Source organism: Xenopus tropicalis, chromosome 9, assembly GCF_000004195.4.
Source record: "Xenopus tropicalis strain Nigerian chromosome 9, UCB_Xtro_10.0, whole genome shotgun sequence".
In the NCBI taxonomy this organism is placed as follows: domain Eukaryota; kingdom Metazoa; phylum Chordata; class Amphibia; order Anura; family Pipidae; genus Xenopus; species Xenopus tropicalis.
In genome coordinates, this window is record NC_030685.2 from 8297633 (window position 1) to 8323047 (window position 25415).

The 25415-nt window shown below is 40.7% G+C and overlaps 1 protein-coding gene across 2 annotated transcripts in view; it reads left to right on the forward strand.

Annotated features, from left to right (window-relative positions):
- dpy19l1 (dpy-19 like C-mannosyltransferase 1) overlaps positions 1-4301 on the forward strand; it is a 30054-nt gene extending 25753 nt beyond the window's left edge. For both annotated transcript variants that reach the window (XM_031892889.1, XM_031892888.1), the window contains exons 24-25: positions 1943-2068; positions 4063-4301. In XM_031892889.1, the coding sequence (XP_031748749.1) occupies positions 1943-2068; positions 4063-4228 (292 nt within the window). In that variant the 3' untranslated portion in view covers positions 4229-4301. The remainder of the gene's footprint in view (positions 1-1942; positions 2069-4062) is intronic.
- Positions 4302-25415: the final 21114 nt, after the last annotated feature.

Consider the following 25415-nt stretch of genomic DNA (forward strand, 5'->3'; position numbering starts at 1 on the left):
CTCTATATATTATAAGGAACTCCTCTGTGACTTATAATATCCCTATATGTTACAATAGGGGGCACTTTATTCACTATATATTATAAGGAACTCCTCTGTGACTTATAATATCCCTATATGTTACAATAGGGGGCACTTTATTCACTATATATTATAAGGAACTCCTCGGGGGCTTATAATATCCCTATATGTTACAATAGGGGGCACTTTATTCACTATATATTATAAGGAACTCCTTGGGGGCTTATAATATCCCTATATGTTACAATAGGGGGCACTTTATTCACTATATATTATAAGGAACTCCTCTGTGACTTATAATATCCCTATATGTTACAATAGGGGGCACTTTATTCACTATATATTATAAGTCTATGAAGATTCTCATTCATCCAGGTCATGATATACAGTATCTAGTAGAATTAAGTCTAAAACAACTGGACTTTTCTGAGTTTTTCTTGAAAACGTTTCACCACTCATCCGAGTGGCTTCTTCAGTTCTGAAGAAGCCACTCGGATGAGTGGTGAAACGGTTTCAAGAAAAACTCAGAAAAGTCCAGTTGTTTTAGACTTAATTCTACTAGATAATATATATTATAAGGAACTCCTCTTTGACTTATAATATCCCTATATGTTACAATAGGGGGTACTTTATTCACTATATATTTTAAGGAACTCCTCGGGGGCTTATAATATCCCTATATGTTACAATAGGGGGTACTTTATTCACTATGTATTATAAGGAACTCCTCTGGGACTTATAATATCCCTATATGTTACAATAGGGGGTACTTTATTCACTATATATTATAAGGAACTCCTCGGGGACTTATAATATCCCTATATGTTACAATAGGGGGCACTTTATTCACTATATATTATAAGGAACTCCTCTGGGACTTATAATATCCCTATATGTTACAATAGGGGGTACTTTATTCACTATATATATATATATATATATATATATATATATATATATATATATATATATATATATATATATATATATAAAGTATAAATGTATTAACCTCAGACTGCCAGCAGTATTTATAATTCGCATCACTGCTAGTTGTGTACAGGTACAATTGTTACTGCTCTGGGGCAGATTTATTATTTGTTGGGGGGAACTTTTCATATTCTGCCACCAGTGGGGGGAAAAAAGTCACATTTTGTGACTGTTTATCGTTGTTCCTGAATTTCAAGTGAAACCATTCACTGAGAGACAAGAATTTTCCCAGAGCTTGATGAAAGCTTTCCTGGGTTCTTCAGTTGGCTTTAAAGGGAAACGAAAGTCAAAGTCACTTGGGGGTGCCAAAATGTTAGGCACCCCCAAGTGACTTTAACCGCTTACCTCGTACCCCGGGCTGGTGCCCCTGTTAGGAGAAAACAGCACCAGCCCGGGGCACCTGGAGCGCAGCGCTTCCGTCTTCCTGGCTTCCTTTTCCTGAGTGCCAGCGGTGGGCGCATGCGCAGTAGAGTGAAAAGCCGACTTTAACATTTAAGTTCGGCTTTTCACTCTACTGCGCATGCGCGCGCAGCGAATCAGGAAAAGGAAGCGCCGGCAGCTACCCCGGGCTGGTGCTGTTCCTTCCTCACAGGGGCACCAGCCCGGGGTAAAAGGTAGGCGGTCAAAGTCACTTGGGGGTGCCTAACATTTTGGCACCCCCAAGTGACTTTGACTTTATTTTTCCTTTAAGGGAAGCTTTTGGCCAATGGGATAAAGTGGTTTTCGCCTGCTCAGAGCTGATAGGAAAAGAAGCAATGGGTTACATTTTTTTTTAAAAGTATTTAGAATTTCAGGAAAAGCTTCAAAACTGTGGAAAAACATTTTACATATCTGCCCCGTGTGTTGCAGAAATAGTCACAAATGAATAATGTTGATCTGTACCATTAATTGCACTTACGCTCATTTTAATATAATTTTTCTTTCCTACCCCCAGAGCGCGCACTAAAAAGGTCTACTCCATGTACAGCCGGAAACCCGCAAAGGAAGTGAAAAATACTTTACTGGGAATGGGCGTCGACTTCTTTATACTAGAAGATACCTGGTGTACGCGGAGGACTAAGTAAGTGGGGCAGGGACTGATGGGAATGGGATAGGGACCTTAGATTGTAAGCTCACTGGGGCAGGGACTGATGGGAATGTGATAGGGACCTTAGATTGTGAGCTCACTGGTGCAGGAACTGATGGGAATGTGATAGGGACCTTTGATTGTAAGCTCCACTGGGGCAGGGACTGATGGGAATGTGATAGGGACCTTAGATTGTAAGCTCCACTGGGGCAGGGACTGATGGGAATGTGATAGGGACCTTAGATTGTAAGCTCACTGGGGCAGGGGCTGATGGGAATGGGATAGGGACCTTAGATTGTAAGCTCCACTGGGGCAGGGACTGATGGGAATGTGATAGGGACCTTAGATTGTAGGCTCACTGGGGCAGGGACTGATGGGAATGGGATAGGGACCTTAGATTGTAAGCTCACTGGGGCAGGGACTGATGGGAATGGGATAGGGACCTTAGATTGTAAGCTCACTGGGGCAGGGACTGATGGGAATGGGTTAGGGACCTTAGATTGTAATCTCTCTGGGGCAGGGACTGATGGGAATGTGATAGGGACCTTAGATTGTAAGCTCACTGGGGCAGGGACTGATGGGAATGGGATAGGGACCTTAGATTGTAAGCTCACTGGGGCAGGGACTGATGGGAATGGGATAGGGACCTTAGATTGTAATCTCTCTGGGGCAGGGACTGATGGGAATGTGATAGGGACCTTAGATTGTAAGCTCACTGGGGCAGGGTCTGATGGGAATGTGATAGGGACCTTAGATTGTAAGCTCCACTAGGGCAGGGACTGATGGGAATGTGATAGGGACCTTAGATTGTAAGCTCCACTGGGGCAGGGACTGATGGGAATGTGATAGGGACCTTAGATTGTAAGCTCCACTGGGGCAGGGACTGATGGGAATGTGATAGGGACCTTAGATTGTAAGCTCCACTGGGGCAGGGACTGATGGGAATGTGATGGGGACCTTAGATTGTAAGCTCCACTGGGGCAGGGACTGATGGGAATGGGATAGGGACCTTAGATTGTAAGCTCCACTGGGGCAGGGACTGATGGGAATGGGATAGGGACCTTAGATTGTAAGCTCCACTGGGGCAGGGACTGATGGGAATGGGATAGGGACCTTAGATTGTAAGCTCCACTGGGGCAGGGACTGATGGGAATGTGATAGGGACCTTAGATTGTAAGCTCCACAAGGGCAGGGACTGATGGGAATGTGATAGGGACCTTAGATTGTAAGCTCCACTGGGGCAGGGACTGATGGGAATGTGATAGGGACCTTAGATTGTAAGCTCCACTGGGGCAGGGACTGATGGGAATGGGATAGGGACCTTAGATTGTAAGCTCCACTGGGGCAGGGACTGATGGGAATGGGATAGGGACCTTAGATTGTAAGCTCCACTGGGGCAGGGACTGATGGGAATGTGATAGGGACCTTAGATTGTAAGCTCCACTGGGGCAGGGACTGATGGGAATGTGATAGGGACCTTAGATTGTAAGCTCACTGGGGCAGGGACTGATGGGAATGTGATAGGGACCTTAGATTGTAAGCTCACTGGGGCAGGGACTGATGGGAATGGGATAGGGACCTTAGATTGTAAGCTCACTGGGGCAGGGACTAATGGGAATGTGATAGGGACCTTAGATTGTAAGCTCACTGGGGCAGGGACTGATGGGAATGGGATAGGGGCCTTAGATTGTAAGCTCACTGGGGCAGGGACTGATGGGAATGTGATAGGGACCTTAGATTGTAAGCTCACTGGGGCAGGGACTGATGGGAATGTGATAGGGACCTTAGATTGTAAGCTCACTGGGGCAGGGACTGATGGGAATGGGATAGGGACATTAGAGTGTAAGCTCACTGGGGCAGGGGCTGATGGGAATGGGATAGGGACCTTAGATTGTAAGCTCACTGGGGCAGGGACTGATGACTGATCAGTTGCTGAACTGAAAGTTAACTTTATAGTAATCCTAATAATAATCCCTTGTCCTTTTCAGACCTGGGTGCAGCCTGCCAGAAATCTGGGACATTGAAGATCCAGAGAATGCTGGGAAAGTTCCGCTATGTTCCATGATGGGAAAGGAATCCAGACCCCACTTCCTAACTGTGTTCAACAACGGCATTTACAAGGTGCTGAGTGTGCGAGGGAATAAGAAACAATGAGCGATAGGTTCTAGGTTTTTACAAAAGCAAAATAATCAGTATTAGTTTTTATTAAAAGTGCATTTTGCCTATATTTGTAGCTGGCTATTTTGTACCGCCCCCTTATTGCTATGCAAGTCTGTATCGCTTGTACCTTCTCCCACCATAGGCCGACTTACCCTTTAATCTTAACCGTTACATATCCAATCCCGGGCTTTAGCGAGCGGAATTGCACGCCAAAGAGGAAAATGTGCAATGGACACTAGCGGGTTAATCTGTAAATATGGCACGTGCTACGGGGATATTTATTTACCTGGGGGTCATTTTTGTACATTTATTTTGTTGTTGTTTAGTAATAAGATATATTTTATGTATAACATTCCCTGCCAAATAATCCCCAAGCAGCAGCAGCTGGGGGTGAAATGATTCAGTAGCTAATCTGTATAAGCTGAAATGGGGTTTTGTTATTATTGAGGGCAACATGTTTACTAATATTAAACTTGAATAGATAGGAGGCATTAGCAGTAGGGATGTACCGAGTCCAGCATTCAGTTTGGGATTCGGCCAAGATTCAGCCTTTTTGAGCCGGATCTAAATATTCCTGGCCGAACCGAATCCTGTTAAATGATTCCCTTTTCTCTGTAATAATAAAACAGTACCTGTACTTGATCCCAACTAAGATATAATTACCCCTTATTGGGGGCAGAACAGCCCTATTGGGTTTATTTCATGGTTAAATGATTCCCTTTTCTCTGTAATAATAAAACAGTACCTGTACTTGATCCCAACTAAGATATAATTACCCCTTATTGGGGCAGAACAGCCCTATTGGGTTTATTTCATGGTTAAATGATTCCCTTTTCTCTGTAATAATAAAACAGTACCTGTACTTGATCCCAACTAAGATATAATTACCCCTTATTGGGGCAGAACAGTCCTATTGGGTTTATTTCATGGTTAAATGATTCCCTTTTCTCTGTAATAATAAAACAGTACCTGTACTTGATCCCAACTAAGATATAATTACCCCTTATTGGGGGCAGAACAGCCCTATTGGGTTTATTTAATGGTTAAATGATTCCCTTTTCTCTGTAATAATAAAACAGTACCTGTACTTGATCCCAACTAAGATATAATTACCCCTTATTGGGGCAGAACAGTCCTATTGGGTTTATTTCATGGTTAAATGATTCCCTTTTCTCTGTAATAATAAAACAGTACCTGTACTTGATCCCAACTAAGATATAATTACCCCTTATTGGGGCAGAACAGCCCTATTGGGTTTATTTAATGGTTAAATGATTCCCTTTTCTCTGTAATAATAAAACAGTACCTGTACTTGATCCCAACTAAGATATAATTACCCCTTATTGGGGGCAGAACAGCCCTATTGGGTTTATTTAATGGTTAAATGATTCCCTTTTCTCTGTAATAATAAAACAGTACCTGTACTTGATCCCAACTAAGATATAATTACCCCTTAGTGGGGGCAGAACAGATGGAAAGATCCCCTTATCCAATATCCTTTGTCCCGAGCATTCTGGATAACAGTTCCTATACCAGTACCTTGGTTTGCATATGCTTATTAGGATCCATTCCGGTATTTGACCAAATCTTTCACAAAGGATTCGGGGTTCGGCCGAATCCCAAAATGGTGGATTGGGTGCCTCCCTATTAGAATTCTTACATGTATTGTTTTAATCACTGGAGATGTACAGGCTTCTTATTGCACGCACCTCTGCTAGAAAATCCAGGTCCTTATCTGACAACATAGAAAGTCCAAAGTCTTTTTTTTTTTTTATTTTTGAGTTTGTGCCATATAGTAAATATACAATCCCAGAATGACCTGTCCAGTTTTTATAAGGATAACTAAACCATAAAAAAAGTTGTAAAATTGCTTATGGCGTTTTTGTAAGCACTTTTGCAATTTACTGCCAATATAATGACATTTGCGCCACCTGCTGGTCAGTCCCTGTAACTGTGCTGTCAGATCTCCCTTCAGAAGGAAAACGGAGAAGGGTTCTGATGTTGCTCTGCTCGGGAAGGGTGCTAATGATGTACTGGTTGACCCAACCATAACCCGCCTACCCCCAACCCGAACCCTACCAGACCCAGCTTCCTTCCTCTATTTATAGACCCATGCCCACCCCACAATGATGTCATAAAGGGGGCGGGGCATGCTGGGCACGCGCCTATAAATTAGAGAGCCAGAAGAGGAAGCCAGCAGTGTAAGGTTGCGGGCGGGTAGGGTGAGTGGAAGCGTTCAGCCCGAACCCACCTGCAACCCGAGGTCAGCCTGAACCCGCCCAACCTGTGGGTATTGGGCCGGCCCGCACATCATTAAAGGGTGCACGTTTCATTATATTGCCAGTTAATAAAAACAGAAATTAAAAACAATAATGTAAATTGCAAAAGTGCTTAGAAAGGCACCCTCAGCATTTACATTAACATTTTTAAAGGTTTACTTATCCTTTAAAAGGCATTTTCTATGAATGCAGTGTTATATAGGCATGAAGCTTGCGAATGAATGAATTCACGGCTCCGTAATTATGTGTCTGGTAAAACCGCTCAGCAGAACTTCATAACCCACGAGGCAACACGAGAAAACGTCCATTTATAATAGAATATTTCTGTCTTGGGTGAAGGTTTTACCATTATTCCCTCCCACCCACACCTCGCTCTCTATTGAGCCAATGTAACATAGTAACATAGTAAGTTGGGTTGAAAAAAGACGTACGTCCATCAAGTTCAACCATAATGCCTATATATAACCTGCCTAACTGCTAGTTGATCCAGAGGAAGGCAAAAACCCCATCTGAAGCCTCTCTGATTTGCCCAATTCCTTCCTGACTCCAAGATGGCAATCGGACAAGTCCCTGGTTGAACTTAGAGCTATCTCCCATACCCCTGTAATGTGTATTTTTTATTTGATAGCCATGTCTATAGTAGAGCAGTATTCTAGGTAAGGCAAGCTGGGTTGGTTTTCCAAGCTTTTGCCATAGTGTGACCTTTAGAATGGGACCTTGGCCTTATTATTGTCTCTGTGCCAAGTCGCCATAACGTATGAGAGGTTTCTTGAGAAAAGGGTCTTCTGGCCAAAGCCTTGGTCTCACAGGGTCTGAGACATCACTTCATTTTGCCCCAATGGGCCTTCACCTGTACCCCAACTTCCCAAGGGAGTGAGCTTCCAGTCCTTCCATTTGTCTAGCCAATGTCTGCTCTTTACAGTGCTGAGCCACAAGGAACACCCCCTTGGTTTAAACCATTCACAAGCGTAGGAAAACATCAGGCACCAAGAATGTTTGGCCGATTCCCATCTCTCCTCTCTCCGCCTAGATTCAGTACTGGGCTTGATAATCTGGATTCTCGGGGTCCATTCCTGGTTTTGGGGCGCATTTGATTGTTACATAATGCCCCATTGTGGTAATTAGGCCCCTCTGTGTATTGCTGCCCTGATTCCAAGTGCTTTAATGTAAACTGAGTTTTCCATAAGAGATGTGCAATAGCCTGAGCCAAGAAGCCTTATTGGTCTAGAGAATGAATATCCTGTATTTAGTTATGCACGTCTATTCTGTACCTATAATGCATCATGCTGTCGTGTGGGAGGGCGTATTACTAACATTTCTACGATGGAAAAACAGTCTTGGTACTTCAATATATTATAGGGGCAGATTTATTCACTTTTGATTTACAAACCCACAATCTCTTTTCAAATTAGAATTTTCCAACTCAAATGTTCACGATTAATGGAAACAACTCAAAGGATAAATAAACCTTTACACAAATGAATGTAAAATTGCTCAGGATCATTTTGTAAGCACTTTTGCTTTCAGAGCTATTGAAGAGTTTGTGTTATCTGCCATATAAAGCATTTTGTGACAACAGCTCCACCTGCTGGTCAGTTCCAGTAACTACAGCCTGAGAGAGAGAACTGCAGTAGGAAAACCGATAAGGCTTCTGGTGTTGCTCTGCGTTCGATATATCTTGAATATTCGAGCTTGGAAAACGCTAATTTGAAAGCCCACGATCGTTCTTCCCCCCCCCCACATGAATCAAATTTGAATCCGTAGGTCTCACAAAGTAGCAGCGGCTATAGTATTATATTTATATAACCGATTTCTGCACCATTTCTGCCGTGAAAACCAAGTGTTGTTTCTAAAAGGGTTAGGCCACGCCTGCCGGATTTGGCCGTCTCTCATTGGTTGGAGGCAGGTCACAAGGCAGCTGCAGTTCAACCAATCAGAAATGAGCTCTGCTTACTCTTCTGATGTAGGATTAGAAGCTGCAGCGGGTCCCTAGGGCATTCTCCCAATTCTCAAGTCTCTCTGATGAATTGTCACATTCTGTACAAAATTAATAAGGATTTTGCGAATTTTTGTCATATTGCAAAGTGTTTTTATGGCTTTTCTAATAGTTTCTATGTCAGTATTGGATATAATAAAGTTTTTACTATTTTTTAACCTTTTGTTGTGGTGTTTTTTTTTTATTGTTTTTTTATTTCTTAGCACCCCACACACACCCACCTTGCCCCTAATTGGGGGCAGAACAGCCCTATTGGGTTTATTTAATGGTTAAATGATTCCCTTTTCTCTGTAATAATAAAACAGTACCTGTACTTGATCCCAACTAAGATATAATTACCCCTTATTGGGGCAGAACAGCCCTATTGGGTTTATTTCATGGTTAAATGATTCCCTTTTCTCTGTAATAATAAAACAGTACCTGTACTTGATCCCAACTAAGATATAATTACCCCTTATTGGGGGCAGAACAGCCCTATTGGGTTTATTTAATGGTTAAATGATTCCCTTTTCTCTGTAATAATAAAACAGTACCTGTACTTGATCCCAACTAAGATATAATTACCCCTTATTGGGGCAGAACAGCCCTATTGGGTTTATTTCATGGTTAAATGATTCCCTTTTCTCTGTAATAATAAAACAGTACCTGTACTTGATCCCAACTAAGATATAATTACCCCTTATTGGGGCAGAACAGCCCTATTGGGTTTATTTAATGGTTAAATGATTCCCTTTTCTCTGTAATAATAAAACAGTACCTGTACTTGATCCCAACTAAGATATAATTACCCCTTATTGGGGGCAGAACAGCCCTATTGGGTTTATTTCATGGTTAAATGATTCCCTTTTCTCTGTAATAATAAAACAGTAAAAGTGCCCCATAGTGTAAGTGATGAGTTTGATTTTTCTGTTAAAAAGCCCCTCGTCCACTAATAAGGAAACATTGGCTTTTGAAAGACAGACACAGCTCAGACCACATCCTGTATTCTGACTTTTAGTTCAAAATCAAGCGAATTGTAAAGAAGAATTCAGCTTTTCTTTGTATTCATCCCAACTTAAATGAGACTTTGGGTTGAAATTTAGTGAGCAGACGTTTTACACTAAACCCAACCGTAAAGCTGCCCCACTGCGCCCCCTAGTTCTCTATAGAAGTTGATAAGAAACGTAATTACACATGGAAACCAATTCCCCAATGAGAATTCTACTGACCCAAAACTTAATTATAGATGCAAGAGAAGTGACCAATGAGAATGCTGATTCCCAGCACTGTGTCAGGCCCCTTGCTGGTACCTTACATATAGAGATAATGATGGCATTTTCCCGTCATTATATGGCACAGGAATCAGACATGGGGATAAAGGGACAGACTTGTTCAGTGCTGGGAAACTGTGCTTAATGCTCCCAACTCCAATTGCAGGAACAGAGAACAGGGAGCCAGATTTATACAGATCAGCTGGGATTCTCATTGGAGGATTCTTTTGCATTTCAATGCTGCCAATGCGGGCCCTAGAGAGCTGGGAAAGTTTTATTGTGCAATATTGCTTTAAGAATACAACCCTGATGTTGCTGGACTACAGCTCCCAGCATGCCTCACCCTTCATTATATGTTACATTATTCTGGGATTTGTAGTCCAGCAACAGCTGAGTAACGTTTGGTTGAGCCGCAGGGTTTATTTCCCCTTTAAAGTCCCTTCTGGATCAACCAAAGCCACAGACTGTATCATACAACACCCCAGTGTATATTATAGGCAAGTCACTGGGCCCTCCCTCCTTTTTTTTCCCTGAATGTATAAATAGATTTGTTTAAACTGAGCTGTTTAATAGAAATGCTATCGTTCTGGTTGCCAGCTGGGGGCTGGCAGTTCATTTGAGTCAAAACAAAACTGAAAGCTCCAGCTTACGGGAAATGCTTTTCTTCTAAACCACTTAGAACCAAACGTCTTCTGCTGTCAGGGATTTGGGCTGCAGATTCCTATCAGGGGTGGTGCCCCTTCAGCCAAAAAAAGGAGCAGTATGTGTGTAAATTGCCTCAGCACTGAAAAATAAAGTAATAAAGAAAGTTATAGTGAAAAAATAAATAGGGACTCACATAACAAACCTCAGTGTAGGTCACAGAATATGCTCCCTAATATGATTTTTAAGGGGACGGGAGGTCTGTCCTATAATAATAAAACAGTACCTGCACTTGATCCCAACTAAGATATAATTACCCCTTATTGGGGCAGAACAGCCCTATTGGGTTTATTTCATGGTTAAATGATTCCCTTTTCTCTGTAATAATAAAACAGTACCTGTACTTGATCCCAACTAAGATATAATTACCCCTTATTGGGGCAGAACAGCCCTATTGGGTTTATTTAATGGTTAAATGATTCCCTTTTCTCTGTAATAATAAAACAGTACTTGTACTTGATCCCAACTAAGATATAATTACCCCTTATTGGGGCAGAACAGCCCTATTGGGTTTATTTAATGGTTAAATGATTCCCTTTTCTCTGTAATAATAAAACAGTACTTGTACTTGATCCCAACTAAGATATAATTACCCCTTATTGGGGCAGAACAGCCCTATTGGGTTTATTTCATGGTTAAATGATTCCCTTTTCTCTGTAATAATAAAACAGTACCTGTACTTGATCCCAACTAAGATATAATTACCCCTTATTGGGGACAGAACAGCCCTATTGGGTTTATTTAATGGTTAAATGATTCCCTTTTCTCTGTAATAATAAAACAGTACCTGTACTTGATCCCAACTAAGATATAATTACCCCTTATTGGGGGCAGCAGCACTTTTGCTTTCAGAGCTATTGAAGTTTTTATTATCTGCCATATAAAGCATTTTGTGACAACAGCGCCACCTGCTGGTCAGTTGCAGTAACTGTAAAGGCAGAGAGAGAACTGCAGTAGAAAAACAGATAAGGCTTCTGGTGTTGCTCTGCGTTCGATATCTTGAAAATTCAAGCTTGGAAAACACTAATTTGAAACTATGCCCACGATAGTTCTTTTTTTTCCCCCCCGTGAAAAACTTGAAGTACAGAAAGGACTCAATCTTCAAATTTGAATCCGTAGGTCTCACAAAGTAGCAGCGGCTTTATGGTCTATAGGTTATAGTATTATATTTATATAACCGATTTCTACACCATTTCTGCCGTGAAAACCAAGTGTTATTTCTAAAAGGGTTAGGCCGGATTGGGCCATCTCTCATTGGTCAGAGGCAGGTCACAAGACAGCTGCAGTTCAACCAATCAGAAATGAGCTCTGCTTACTCTTCTGATGTAGGATTAGAAGCTGCAGCGGGTCCCTAGGGCATTCTCCCAATTCTCAAGTCTCTCTGATGAATTGTCACATTCTGTACAAAATGAACAAGGATTTTGCGAATTTTTGTCATATTGCAAAGTGTTTTTATGGCTTTTCTAATAGTTTCTATGTCAGTATTGGATATAATAAAGTTTTTACTATTTTTTAACCTTTTGTTGTGGTGTTTTTTTATTGTTTTTTTATTTCTTAGCACCCCACACACACACACACTTGCCCCTTATTGGGGGCAGAACAGCCCTATTGGGTTTATTTCATGGTTAAATGATTCCCTTTTCTCTGTAATAATAAAACAGTACCTGTACTTGATCCCAACTAAGATATAATTACCCCTTATTGGGGCAGAACAGCCCTATTGGGTTTATTTCATGGTTAAATGATTCCCTTTTCTCTGTAATAATAAAACAGTACCTGTACTTGATCCCAACTAAGATATAATTACCCCTTATTGGGGCAGAACAGCCCTATTGGGTTTATTTCATGGTTAAATGATTCCCTTTTCTCTGTAATAATAAAACAGTACCTGTACTTGTTCCCAACTAAGATATAATTACCCCTTATTGGGGGCAGAACAGCCCTATTGGGTTTATTTCATGGTTAAATGATTCCCTTTTCTCTGTAATAATAAAACAGTAAAAGTGCCCCATAGTGTAAGTGATGAGTTTGATTTTTCTGTTAAAAAGCCCCTCGTCCACTAATAAGGAAACATTGGCTTTTGAAAGACAGACACAGCTCACACCACATCCTGTATTCTGACTTTAAGTTCAAAATCAAGCGAATTGTAAAGAAGAATTCAGCTATTCTTTGTATTCATCCCAACTTAAATGAGACTTTGGGTTGAAATTTAGTGAGCAGACGTTTTACACTAAACCCAACCATAAAGCTGTCCCACTGCGCCCCCTAGTTCTCTATAGAAGTTGATGAAAAACGTAATTACACATGGAAACCAATTCCCCAATGAGAATTCTACTGACCCAAAACTTAATTATAGATGCAAGAGAAGTGACCAATGAGAATGCTGATTCCCAGCACTGTGTCAGGCCCCTTGCTGGTACCTTACATATAGAGATAATGATGGCATTTTCCCGTCATTATATGGCACAGGAATCAGACATGGGGATAAAGGGACAGACTTGTTCAGTGCTGGGAAACTGTGCTTAATGCTCCCAACTCCAATTGCAGGAACAGAGAACAGGGAGCCAGATTTATACAGATCAGCTGGGATTCTCATTGGTGGATTCTTTTGCATTTCAATGCTGCCAATGCGGGCCCTAGAGAGCTGGGAAAGTTTTATTGTGCAATATTGCTTTAAGAATACAACCCTGATGTTGCTGGACTACAGCTCCCAGCATGCCTCACCCTTCATTATATGTTACATTATTCTGGGATTTGTAGTCCAGCAACAGCTGAGTAACGTTTGGTTGAGCCGCAGGGTTTATATCCCCTTTAAAGTCCCTTCTAGATCAACCAAAGCCACAGACTGTATCATACAACACCCCAGTGTATATTATAGGCAAGTCACTGGGCCCTCCCTCCTTTTTTTTCCCTGAATGTATAAATAGATTTGTTTAAACTGAGCTGTTTAATAGAAATGCTATCGTTCTGGTTGCCAGCTGGGGGCTGGCAGTTCATTTGAGTCAAAACGAAACTGAAAGCTCCAGCTTACGGGAAATGCTTTTCTTCTAAACCACTTAGAACCAAACGTCTTCTGCTGTCAGGGATTTGGGCTGCAGATTCCTATCAGGGGTGGTGCCCCTTCAGCCAAAAAAGGAGCAGCATGTGTGTAAATTGCCTCAGCACTGAAAAATAAAGTAATAAAGAAAGTTATAGTGAAAAAATAAATAGGGACTCACATAACAAACCTCAGTGTAGGTCACAGAATATGCTCCCTAATATGATTTTTAAGGGGACGGGAGGTCTGTCCTGTAGTAATAAAACAGTACCTGCACTTGATCCCAACTAAGATATAATTACCCCTTATTGGGGCAGAACAGCCCTATTGGGTTTATTTCATAGTTAAATGATTCCCTTTTCTCTGTAATAATAAAACAGTACCTGTACTTGATCCCAACTAAGATATAATTACCCCTTATTGGGGCAGAACAGCCCTATTGGGTTTATTTAATGGTTAAATGATTCCCTTTTCTCTGTAATAATAAAACAGTACCTGTACTTGATCCCAACTAAGATATAATTACCCCTTATTGGGGCAGAACAGCCCTATTGGGTTTATTTAATGGTTAAATGATTCCCTTTTCTCTGTAATAATAAAACAGTACCTGTACTTGATCCCAACTAAGATATAATTACCCCTTATTGGGGGCAGAACAGCCCTATTGGGTTTATTTCATGGTTAAATGATTCCCTTTTCTCTGTAATAATAAAACAGTACCTGTACTTGATCCCAACTAAGATATAATTACCCCTTATTGGGGGCAGAACAGCCCTATTGGGTTTATTTCATGGTTAAATGATTCCCTTTTCTCTGTAATAATAAAACAGTACCTGTACTTGATCCCAACTAAGATATAATTACCCCTTATTGGGGCAGAACAGCCCTATTGGGTTTATTTCATGGTTAAATGATTCCCTTTTCTCTGTAATAATAAAACAGTACCTGTACTTGATCCCAACTAAGATATAATTACCCCTTATTGGGGGCAGAACAGCCCTATTGGGTTTATTTCATGGTTAAATGATTCCCTTTTCTCTGTAATAATAAAACAGTAAAAGTGCCCCATAGTGTCGGTGATGAGTTTGATTTTTCTGTTAAAAAGCCCCTTGTCCCCTAATAAGGAAACATTGGCTTTTTTTTTTTTTTTTATATTTTTTTTATTTATTTTTCATTAGAATAAACAATACATTAAACATTGAGAAATAAGCAAATCCCCAATGGGATAATAACGTCCAAGATATACATAAAATATAGCAATGAACATTTCCAAAACATATTTTCATTTGATCACATATGAAAAGATGGAAATGAGGAAGAAAAACAAAAAACAAAAACATAGATTAGAATTATACAGTTGTCCAAGGTTATACTACAAATAACTTTTCTGTTTGTAACAATTTCAAAGGCTAGTAAATAGTACAAGAGCTATCATGGAACTATGGTATGTAAAGTATCGAGTCCAATTGTGATCTATCATTGGGAGGAAGTTTATTTATGAACAGTCTCCATTTAGTCCATAAGAAGGATATTAATGAGCTGGAGAGAGTGCAGAGACTGCAACTAACCTGGTAAAGGGGATGGAAGGGTTAAACTATGAGGTGAGACTGTCGAGGTTGGGGTTGTTTTCTCTGGAAAAGAGGCGCTTGCGAGAGGACATGATTATTCTGTACAAGTACATTAGAGGGGATTATAGGCAGTTGGGGGATGTTCTTTTTTCCCATAAAAACAATCAACGCACCAGAGGTCACCCCTTTAGATTAGAGGAAAGGAGCTTCCATTTGAAGCAGCGTAGGGGGTTCCTCGCGGTGAGGGCAGTGAGGGGGTTGGGGAATGCCCTTCCTAGTGATGAGGTAATGGCAGATTCTGTTAATGCCTATAAGAGGGGCCTGGATGAGTTCTTGATCAATCAGAATATCCAAGGCTATTGTGATACTAATACCTACAGTTAGTACTAGTGGTTGTATTTATATACTTTATGTATGTCAGTGTATAGATTGGTTAGTATAGGTTGTGTGCTGGGTTTACTCTGATTGGTTGAACTTGATGGACAATGGTCTTTTTTCAACCCTATGTAACTATGTAACTACTATGTAACTATGTAAGTATCTTATACGGTTTTTTGTGCTACCAAGTTTGAAGGCTATGGCTTCATTTGTACAAAGAACTTTTAGCTCCATTATAACTTCCTTTATAGAAGGGGGATTCGGATCTAACCATTTCTTAAAGATAATCCTCTTTGCAGCTGCTAAAATGAGATTTAAGTAATTTATAGAATAAGTGGTGTTCCCAAATTTAGGTTGAAGGAGAGTAGATATTTGTGTTGGATCTACTGAGAAATTTAATAAAGCAGATTTTGGCGTCAGGTTATATTTAGAATCTAATGTAGAATTTAGATGATTCTCAATGACTTTCCAAAAATTTTTTATATGAGGACAATCCCAGAGTAAATGAATTGAATTTGGAAGCGGTGTATTACATTTGGGACAATTATTGATGAAATTCTTATTTTTTGAGACAAAGTTGAAGCCCTTATAGGCCAGGTGTATAAGTCTATAATTTTGTTCTCTCCAGAATTCAGTTTGTATAAGTTTATCAAAGCGCTTTATACCGTTGGTTAAGCTTTCTGTGGAAATTTCTGTATGAAGATAGGTGGACCATTTTTTTGCAGTCAAGTCCATAGGATGAGGTTTGAGGGTCGGGTTGCTCCATATTAAAGTTTGTATAATCCCGATTTTATTACGGGATTGAGAAACCATGAGATTATCTAGAGCCGTAGTAAGTATTGAATTATAGGATGATAAGAAGTCTAAATTGTTATGGTGTTTAAACCAGTGAGATATTTGGAGATAATATAGTTTTTCTTTGTCAGAAATTTGAAATTTATTACTGAAATCTTTCCAATCCAAAACTTTGTCATAGGAAGGTGAAGTAATATCTTTTATACATTTTATTCCTTTCTGTTTCCAAATGGTAGATATAGGAGGATGATATGAGCTGGGTAATGTTGACATTTTTACTACGGGTAAATATGGAGTTGAGATATAGCTGGATTTATATGATTTATGCATTCATTTCCAAACTGCAAACGTATCTCTATATAAAGGATTTTCTTTAGTTTCAGTCGATTGAGATTTCAGGGGTTTGTGAATTTGTTCCAGTATATTGTTTCCAGAATTAGTTGAAAGTTCCAGTGGTAGATTAGTAAATTTGTCCTTTTCCGAAAATCATTCCACTATGTAACGAGTTAAAGCTGATAGGTTAAAGGATCTGAGATCAGACAAACCAAGGCCTCCATAAGATTTAGAATAGTTCAGTTTATTTAATGCTATTTTGGGAATTTTACCCTTCCATAGGAATTCTAAGAGAGCTGCTTTTATCTTGTTGATATCCTTATGTTTGATTAAAAGACGCAAATTTATAATAGTGTAAATACATTTCGGAAAGATCATCATTTTGAAAAAAGCTATTTTTCCTTTTAAGTTCAATGGGATGTTTTTCCATTTTTGACATAGAGAAATTATGTTTTTTGACATAGGTAAATAATTTAAAGAGTAAATCCTTTGAAGATCTGACGGTAGATGTATTCCAAGGTATTTAATGCTTGAAAGACTCTTTTTAATTCCTAATTGTTTTAGGATAATTGATGAGGTTTGGCCATATGCATCCATGAGTTCAGATTTGTTTAGATTTATTTTGAACCCGGAAATAGCCTTGTAGCTTTGAATTATGGAAAATAAGTTGATAAGATTTTTGTTTGGGTCTTTAACAATTAAAAGTAAGTCATCCGCAAAGGCTGTTAGTTGAACCTTTGTTTGATTTATTAACATGCCTGGCAAGGAATCAGTAGACTTTAAAGTTCTAATTAAAGGTTCCAAAGATAAGTCAAATAATAGAGGTGATAATGGGCAACCTTGTCTAGTTCCTCTTTTCAAGTAAATTAGTTTTGATAGTTCTCCTGCTGCCAATAATTGAGTAGTAGGAGCCGAGTACAATAGGTGAATTAAGTCAATAAAAGAGCCATGAAAGCCAAAAGCTTTTAGAGAATCCAGAAGGTGATCCCAGCAGATGTTGTCGAAGGCTTTCTCCGCATCTATTCCCACCAAGGAGATTGGGATTTTATTAGCTTTAGCTGTGTATATGACTTTAATTAATGTTCTTAAATTTTTTGTTCCTGATCTGCCTTTGACAAATCCATTTTGTTCTGGGGAGATGAGTTTTGGGAGTACTGAAGATAGACGGTTAGCGATTATTTTAGTCAATATCTTCACATCCTGGTTGATTAAGGCAATGGGTCTGTATGAGGATGTACTGGTTGGATCTTTTCCCTGTTTGAGCAGGACTGATGTATATGAATTGAGGCTTGAGGGCAAAGGTTGCTTATTTGTTATGATGAAATTATATAGATCTGTAAGAAAGGGTGAAATTTCATTAATTAGACATTTATAAAAAGGTCCTGATAGACCATCAGGTCCTCCTGCTTTGTATTTCTTCAAGGATGATATTGTGGATTTTACTTCTTCTTCAGTAATAGGAGAATTTAAATTTTCCATATCTGATTGAGATATTTCAGGGAAAGCAATGTTGTTGAAGAATGTTTGTCTCAACTTGCTGTTAGAGTTAGTAGGAGAGTAAAGGGATTCATAATATTTTCGGAAGGTCTCAGCGATCTCCAATGGACTGTGAGTGAGTTTATTATCCATAGACTTAATGCCTCTAATTTTATGAGAATTTGACCAATTTTTTGTCATATTGGCTAGGAGTTTATTAGCTTTGTTGCCCTGGTTGAAATATTTTGACTTTACATAACTCTGGTGAATAGAATCTTTTATAGACAGCCAGGATTTAAGTTCTTTTATGGAATTTTCAAAAGTCTCACGGTTGTCTTGAGTTGGCGTTGATTTAAAAGTTATGTAGGCTTCCTTTTGTTTTCTACTGAGATCCAAAATTTTTGAATTCATGTTCTTAGTAAATTGTGATCTGAAAGAAGTGATTTCTCCTCTGATGAATGCTTTCCAAGTGTCCCAAAGGAGAGTTGGATTATTTGAGTGAGCTGCATTATAGGATAAGAAGATTTTCCATTTATCTTTTAACATTTGCTGAAAGTCAGACCTGGCCGCTAAGAATACTGGGAATTTCCACGGAATGAAGGATTTGGAAATAAAGTTAGCTGTAATAGTAATGCTTATAGGAGTGTGATCCGAGTATGTAAAATTCCCAATCGTAGCATCTGAAATATGAGTTAGCAAGTTAGTAGATGTAAGTATATAATCTATTCTCGTACCCGTACCATGGGAATGGGAGTAGAAGGTGAATTCTTTGCTTGAGGGATTCAAAATTCTCCAGACATCATTCAGGTTTGAATGATCTAGTAAATCTGAGAATAATTTAGATTTGTTATGAGATGAGTTAGTGGATATGCCACATTTATCTAAACACCATATGTGCGATTCATTAAAGTCACCACCCACTATCACATTAAAGGTACTCAATGAGTTAATTCTATGAATTATATCTCGATAGAATTCAGGTTTATTGTTGTTTGGTGCATATACTGAACAGATGTTCATGTTCCATGAAAAATGTCTGCATGAATAAACCTTCCAGAGTTATCCCTAGATGTATTTAATATTTGAAAATTTAACTTTTTGTTAAATTGAATTGAAACACCACCTTTTTTGTTTATAGCAGGGGAATATAAGTTATCAGCGACCCAAGAAGAACATAGTTTCTGGTTTTCATCAGCATTTAAATGTGTTTCCTGTAGTAGTGCAATATCTGCGTCATATTTCTTTAGCTCTTGTAAAATTCTTTTTCGTTTTATCGGTGAATTCATACCATTAACGTTCCATGAGATCATTTTAATGTTATCCATGTAAAAAGAAAGCAGTGTATATAACACGAGGACTAAACATTAGACTAGCCTTGTATAGATATTTGGCAGTAATAACAGTAAAATGATGATAATGTAAACCAGTGCTGTCCAACTGGCGGCCCGCGACCCCCCTCTGTGTGGCCCCCCACCTGTCTGGCTGCTTTGATGGCTTACTCTTGTGTAAGCTTTAAATGGTATCAGTACTGTGATTAACTGCCCCCCTGCATGGTTCTCACCTCAGATTCAGGCTGTAATCAGGCTGTATTGTTTAAATATGTAATCCCTTGTGTTGTTCACACCTTTTAATCTCTGCATTGTTCACCCCCTGCAGTGTTCACACCTCAGGCTCAGGCTGTAATAACCCCCATTGTTCCCCTGTTCACACCTCAGGAGCAGTAGAAACCCACAAATAATCCCTGCACACTACAAAAAGAACATATACTGAGGTGGTACTGCAATTAAAAAGTTTTTTAATATATACAGTAGTTATTGTGCAGACTGTAGGAGCAATGCCAGCATTGTGTCACTGTAGGCTGCATGTGTGTGCCATACACACAGGCATCATAGGGCAAGCAGAGTATGGCACACACAGGCAGGGTAGGGAAGGCAGAGTATGGCACACACAGACAGGGTAGGGAAGGCAGAGTATGGCATACACAGGCCAAGTATGGCACAAACCAGCCAAGAATGGCAAACACAGTGAAAGTATGGCACATGCAGGCAGGGTAGGGAAGGCAGAGTATGGCACACACAGGCAGGGTAGGGCAGGCAGAGTATGGCACACACAGGCCAAGTATGGCACAAACCAGCCAAGTATGGCACACAGGCAGGGTAGGGAAGGCAGAGTATGGCACACACAGCCAGGGTAGGGAAGGCAGAGTATGGCACACACAGGCAGGGTAGGGCAGGCAGAGTATGGCACACACAGGCAGGGCAGGGAAGGCAGAGTATGGCACACACAGGCAGGGTAGGGCAGGCAGAGTATGGCACACACAGGCAGGGTAGGGCAGGCAGAGTATGGCAGGTTTTTGCTGTACTATAACCATTAATATGAGTATGGTCATGTGATAACATGGGTGTGGTTTCAAGTGGGTGCGGTTTCAAAAAGGGGAGTGGTCAAAACTGGCTTCCATTATCGGCCCTCCACCACGTAGGTCGGAAAAATTCCGGCCCTCGGTACAACAGAAGTTGGACAGCACTGATGTAAACCATTAGATTGGAAAAATAAAATGCACAACAATATTAGCATATAGAAATAAAGAAATAACATAGTGGAAATTACTAAAACAACAAATTAATTAATTCAGATAACTTCGCTTTTTTCCTTAAGTGGATTAGAAGCTTAATAAACTCTTTATAAAGAATCTAACCAGTGAAACATTGTTCCGTACCCCTGTCATGCAAAAGTATACAGACCCCTAATTACATACAGTATAAGTAAACTGAATAATGTTTCCAAACAAAGCACAGTTCAAGTCCCCATCTCTGAAAGCTCAGGTGTGGAGGTGATTTTGTCAATGGGAGATCTGGACCTGGGTAGAGAGTTGTAGTTTCTCCGGTCCCTTTTAATGGATGGAGTGACTTTTCTGGATATATGAGGAGTATCAGCCCTTGAATTATCATTATAATCAGCATTGAATTCCCCTTTTGAGTTAGAGAGAGATTTTGACACACGAAGCAGATTTTCCCACATGTGAGGTAAAGTCATTTACAAACCTCTCAGCTTCTTTAAAATCTTCAAAAGTATGCACCCCTGATGACAGGAATATTTTTAAAATGGCGGGATATAGCAATGCGAACTTTACCTCATGGTGAAAATGCATTTGACAGACATTTGAAAAATGTTGCCTCTTTTTTGATAGATTAACAGAGAAATGACCTGGAGGGGGGCATAGACAGTACTGTTTCTATTTTTGCTGATGACACTAAATTGTGCAAAACTATAAGTTCCATGCAGGATGTGCCGCTTTGCAGAGCGATTTGACAAAATTAGATAACTGGGCAGCAAACTGGGAAATGAGGTTCAATGTTGATAAGTGCAAAGTTATGCACTTTGGTAGGAATAATATAAACGCAAACTATCTACTGAATGGGAGTGTGTTGGGGGTATCCTTAATGGAGAAGGATCTAGGGGTTTTTGTTGATAACAAGTTGTCTAATTCCAGGCAGTGTCATTCTGTGGCTACTACAGCAAATAAAGTGCTGTCTTGTATAAAAAAGGGCATTGACTCAAGGGATGAGAACATAATTTTGCCCCTTTATAGGTCCCTGGTAAGGCCTCACCTTGAGTATGCAGTGCAGTTTTGGGCTCCAGTCCTTAAGAAGGATATTAATGAGCTGGAGAGATTGCAGAGACTGCAACTAAACTGGTTAAGGGGATGGAAGATTTAAACTATGAGGTGAGACTGTCAGGGTTGGGGTTGTTTTCTCTGGAAAAGAGGCGCTTGCGAGGGGACATGATTACTCTGTACAAGTACATTAGAGGGGATTATAGGCAGATGGGGATGTTCTTTTTTCCCATAAAAACAATCAACGCACCAGAGGTCACCCCTATAGATTAGAGGAAAGGAGCTTCCATTTGAAGCAGCGTAGGGGGTTCCTCACGGTGAGGGCAGTGAGGTTGGGGAATGCCCTGCCGGGGGATGTTGGGTAGGGGGTTCCTCACGGTGAGGGCAGTGAGGTTGGGGAATGCCCTTCCTAGTGATGGGGTAATGGCAGATTCTGTTAATGCCTATAAGAGGGGCCTGGATGAGTTCTTGATCAATCAGAATATCCAAGGCTATTGTGATACTAATATCTACAGTTAGTACTAGTGGTTGTATTTATAGTTTATGTATGTGAGTGTATAGATTGGTAGGTGTGGGTTAGGTGTGCTGGGTTTACTTGGATGGGTTGAACTTGATGGACACTGGTCTTTTTTCAACCCTATGTAACTATGTAAATCTTGAAACATTAAGATTCTATGTTTTTCTAAAAAGAGGTTCCTGTTTTTTTTTATATGTCTGAATAATCCAGGAATTTTACCAAGACTGTTCTTGGTTTCTGCTGAGGTAAATCCTTCAATGGCCGCACTCTGTGAGCTCTTTCTATTTTTAAAGGAACAGTAACACCAAAAAATGAAAGAGCTTTAAAGTAATAAAAATATAATGCACTGTTGCCCTGCACTGGTACAGCTGGGGTGTTTGCTACAGTAACCCTACTATAGTTTATATAAATACCCCGCTGTGTAGCCCCGGGGGCAGCCATTCCTGCACTGGTACAGCTGGGGTGTTTGCTACAGAAACCCTACTATAGTTTATATAAATACCCCGCTGTGTAGCCCCGGGGGCAGCCATTCCTGCACCGGTACAGCTGGGGTGTTTGCTACAGAAACCCTACTATAGTTTATATAAATACCCCGCTGTGTAGCCCCGGGGCAGCCGTTCCTGCACTGGTACAGCTGGGGTGTTTGCTACAGAAACCCTACTATAGTTTATATAAATACCCCGCTGTGTAGCCCCGGGGGCAGCCATTCCTGCACCGGTACAGCTGGGGTGTTTGCTACAGAAACACTACTATAGTTTATATAAATACCCCGCTGTGTAGCCCCGGGGGCAGCCGTTCCTGCACTGGTACAGCTGGGGTGTTTGCTACAGAAACCCTACTATAGTTTATATAAATACCCCGCTGTGTAGCCCCGGGGGCAGCCATTCCTGCACTGGTACAGCTGGGGTGTTTGCTACAGAAACCCTACTATAGTTTATATAAATACCCCGCTGTGTAGCCCCGGGGCAGCCGTTCCTGCACTGGTACAGCTGGGGTGTTTGCTACAGAAACCCTACTATAGTTTATATAAATACCCCGCTGTGTAGCCCCGGGGCAGCCATTCCTGCACCGGTACAGCTGGGGTGTTTGCTACAGAAACCCTACTATAGTTTATATAAATACCCCGCTGTGTAGCCCCGGGGGCAGCCGTTCCTGCACTGGTACAGCTGGGGTGTTTGCTACAGTAACCCTACTATAGTTTATATAAATACCCCGCTGTGTAGCCCCGGGGGCAGCCATTCCTGCACTGGTACAGCTGGGGTGTTTGCTACAGAAACCCTACTATAGTTTATATAAATACCCCGCTGTGTAGCCCCGGGGGCAGCCATTCCTGCACTGGTACAGCTGGGGTGTTTGCTACAGAAACCCTACTATAGTTTATATAAATACCCCGCTGTGTAGCCCCGGGGGCAGCCATTCCTGCACTGGTACAGCTGGGGTGTTTGCTACAGAAACCCGACTATAGTTTATATAAATACCCCGCTGTGTAGCCCCGGGGGCAGCCATTCCTGCACTGGTACAGCTGGGGTGTTTGCTACAGAAACCCTACTATAGTTTATATAAATACCCCGCTGTGTAGCCCCGGGGGCAGCCATTCCTGCACTGGTACAGCTGGGGTGTTTGCTACAGAAACCCTACTATAGTTTATATAAATACCCCGCTGTGTAGCCCCGGGGGCAGCCGTTCCTGCACTGGTACAGCTGGGGTGTTTGCTACAGAAACCCTACTATAGTTTATATAAATACCCCGCTGTGTAGCCCCGGGGGCAGCCATTCCTGCACCGGTACAGCTGGGGTGTTTGCTACAGAAACCCTAATATAATTTATATAATAACCTGCTGTGTAGCCCCAGGGGCAGCCATTCAAGCTGGAAAAAAAGAGAAAAGGCACAGGTTACATAGCAGATAACAGATAAGCTCTGTAGAATACAATAGTGTTTTATCTGTTATCTGCTATGTGCCTGTGCCTTTTCTCCTTTGAATGGCTGCCCCCATGGCTACATAGCAGCTTATTTATATAAATTATAGTAGACTTTATGAAGTAAGCACACAACTTTTACCAGTGCAGGGCAGCAGCACATTACATTTTAGTTACTTTTATACACTTTCATTTTTTGGTGTTACTGTTCCTTTAAGGATGTAATTTCATTCTGTAGCCCAAGAGATTTAGGGAGCCATTGTGATATTAATTTAATGAGAGAGTCGTGTTTATACTGCTCCGGTATGCCCACCAAGCGTAAATTATTCCTTCTAGACCTGTTCTCAAGGTCCTCAGTTTTATTTTCTAAATCTGAAATTTTCTTTTCCAAAATGTGTATTTTTGACTTAGCTGAGGAAGCATTATCTTCTAAGGAAGAAATCCTTTCCTCCATTTCTGATAGTGTAACATTGTGAGAGGAAAGTTGCTCTACAACCTTATTAATCTCTGCTTGTAAGTGTTTAACTGCCATTGAAATAGATTTTTCAATTGTGGGGTTAATCAAATTTGCTACTTCTAGAGCCATTTCTTTGTAATTGGTGTTATGTGGCTTTAAATCTGAGCAGGTAATTCTGCGTGATTTTGCAAAGTCCCGTCGGCCATGTTGGATTTTATCTGCTCGTTTAGTGACGCTTTCCCCCTCTCTGAATTAGGCGATATTTTTGGCTTCTTCTTCTGCCGAGCTGAGTTGCCTGGCATATTTGGAGTTGCTTTTAGGGGGGTCTGGCAGTGTGCAATTTCGGTTGTTTAGGGGCGCACACGGAGCCGCTTCACTGTGCGACCGTTCCCTTAGGCGCCATACCGGAAGTCGTCAAACATTGGCTTTTGAAAGACAGACACAGCTCAGACCACATCCTGTATTCTGACTTTAAGTTCAAAATGAAGCGAATTGTAAAGAAGAATTCAGCTATTCTTTGTATTCATCCCAACCTAAATGAGACTTTGGGTTGAAATTTTGTGAGCAGACGTTTTACACTAAACCCAACCGTAAAGCTGCCCCACTGCGCCCCCTAGTTCTCTATAGAAGTTGATGAAAAACGTAATTACACATGGAAACCAATTCACCAATGAGAATTCTACTGACCCAAAACTTAATTATAGATGCAAGAGAAGTGACCAATGAGAATGCTGATTCCCAGCACTGTGTCAGGCCCCTTGCTGGTACCTTACATATAGAGATAATGATGGCATTTTCCCGTCATTATATGGCACAGGAATCAGACATGGGGATAAAGGGACAGACTTGTTCAGTGCTGGGAAA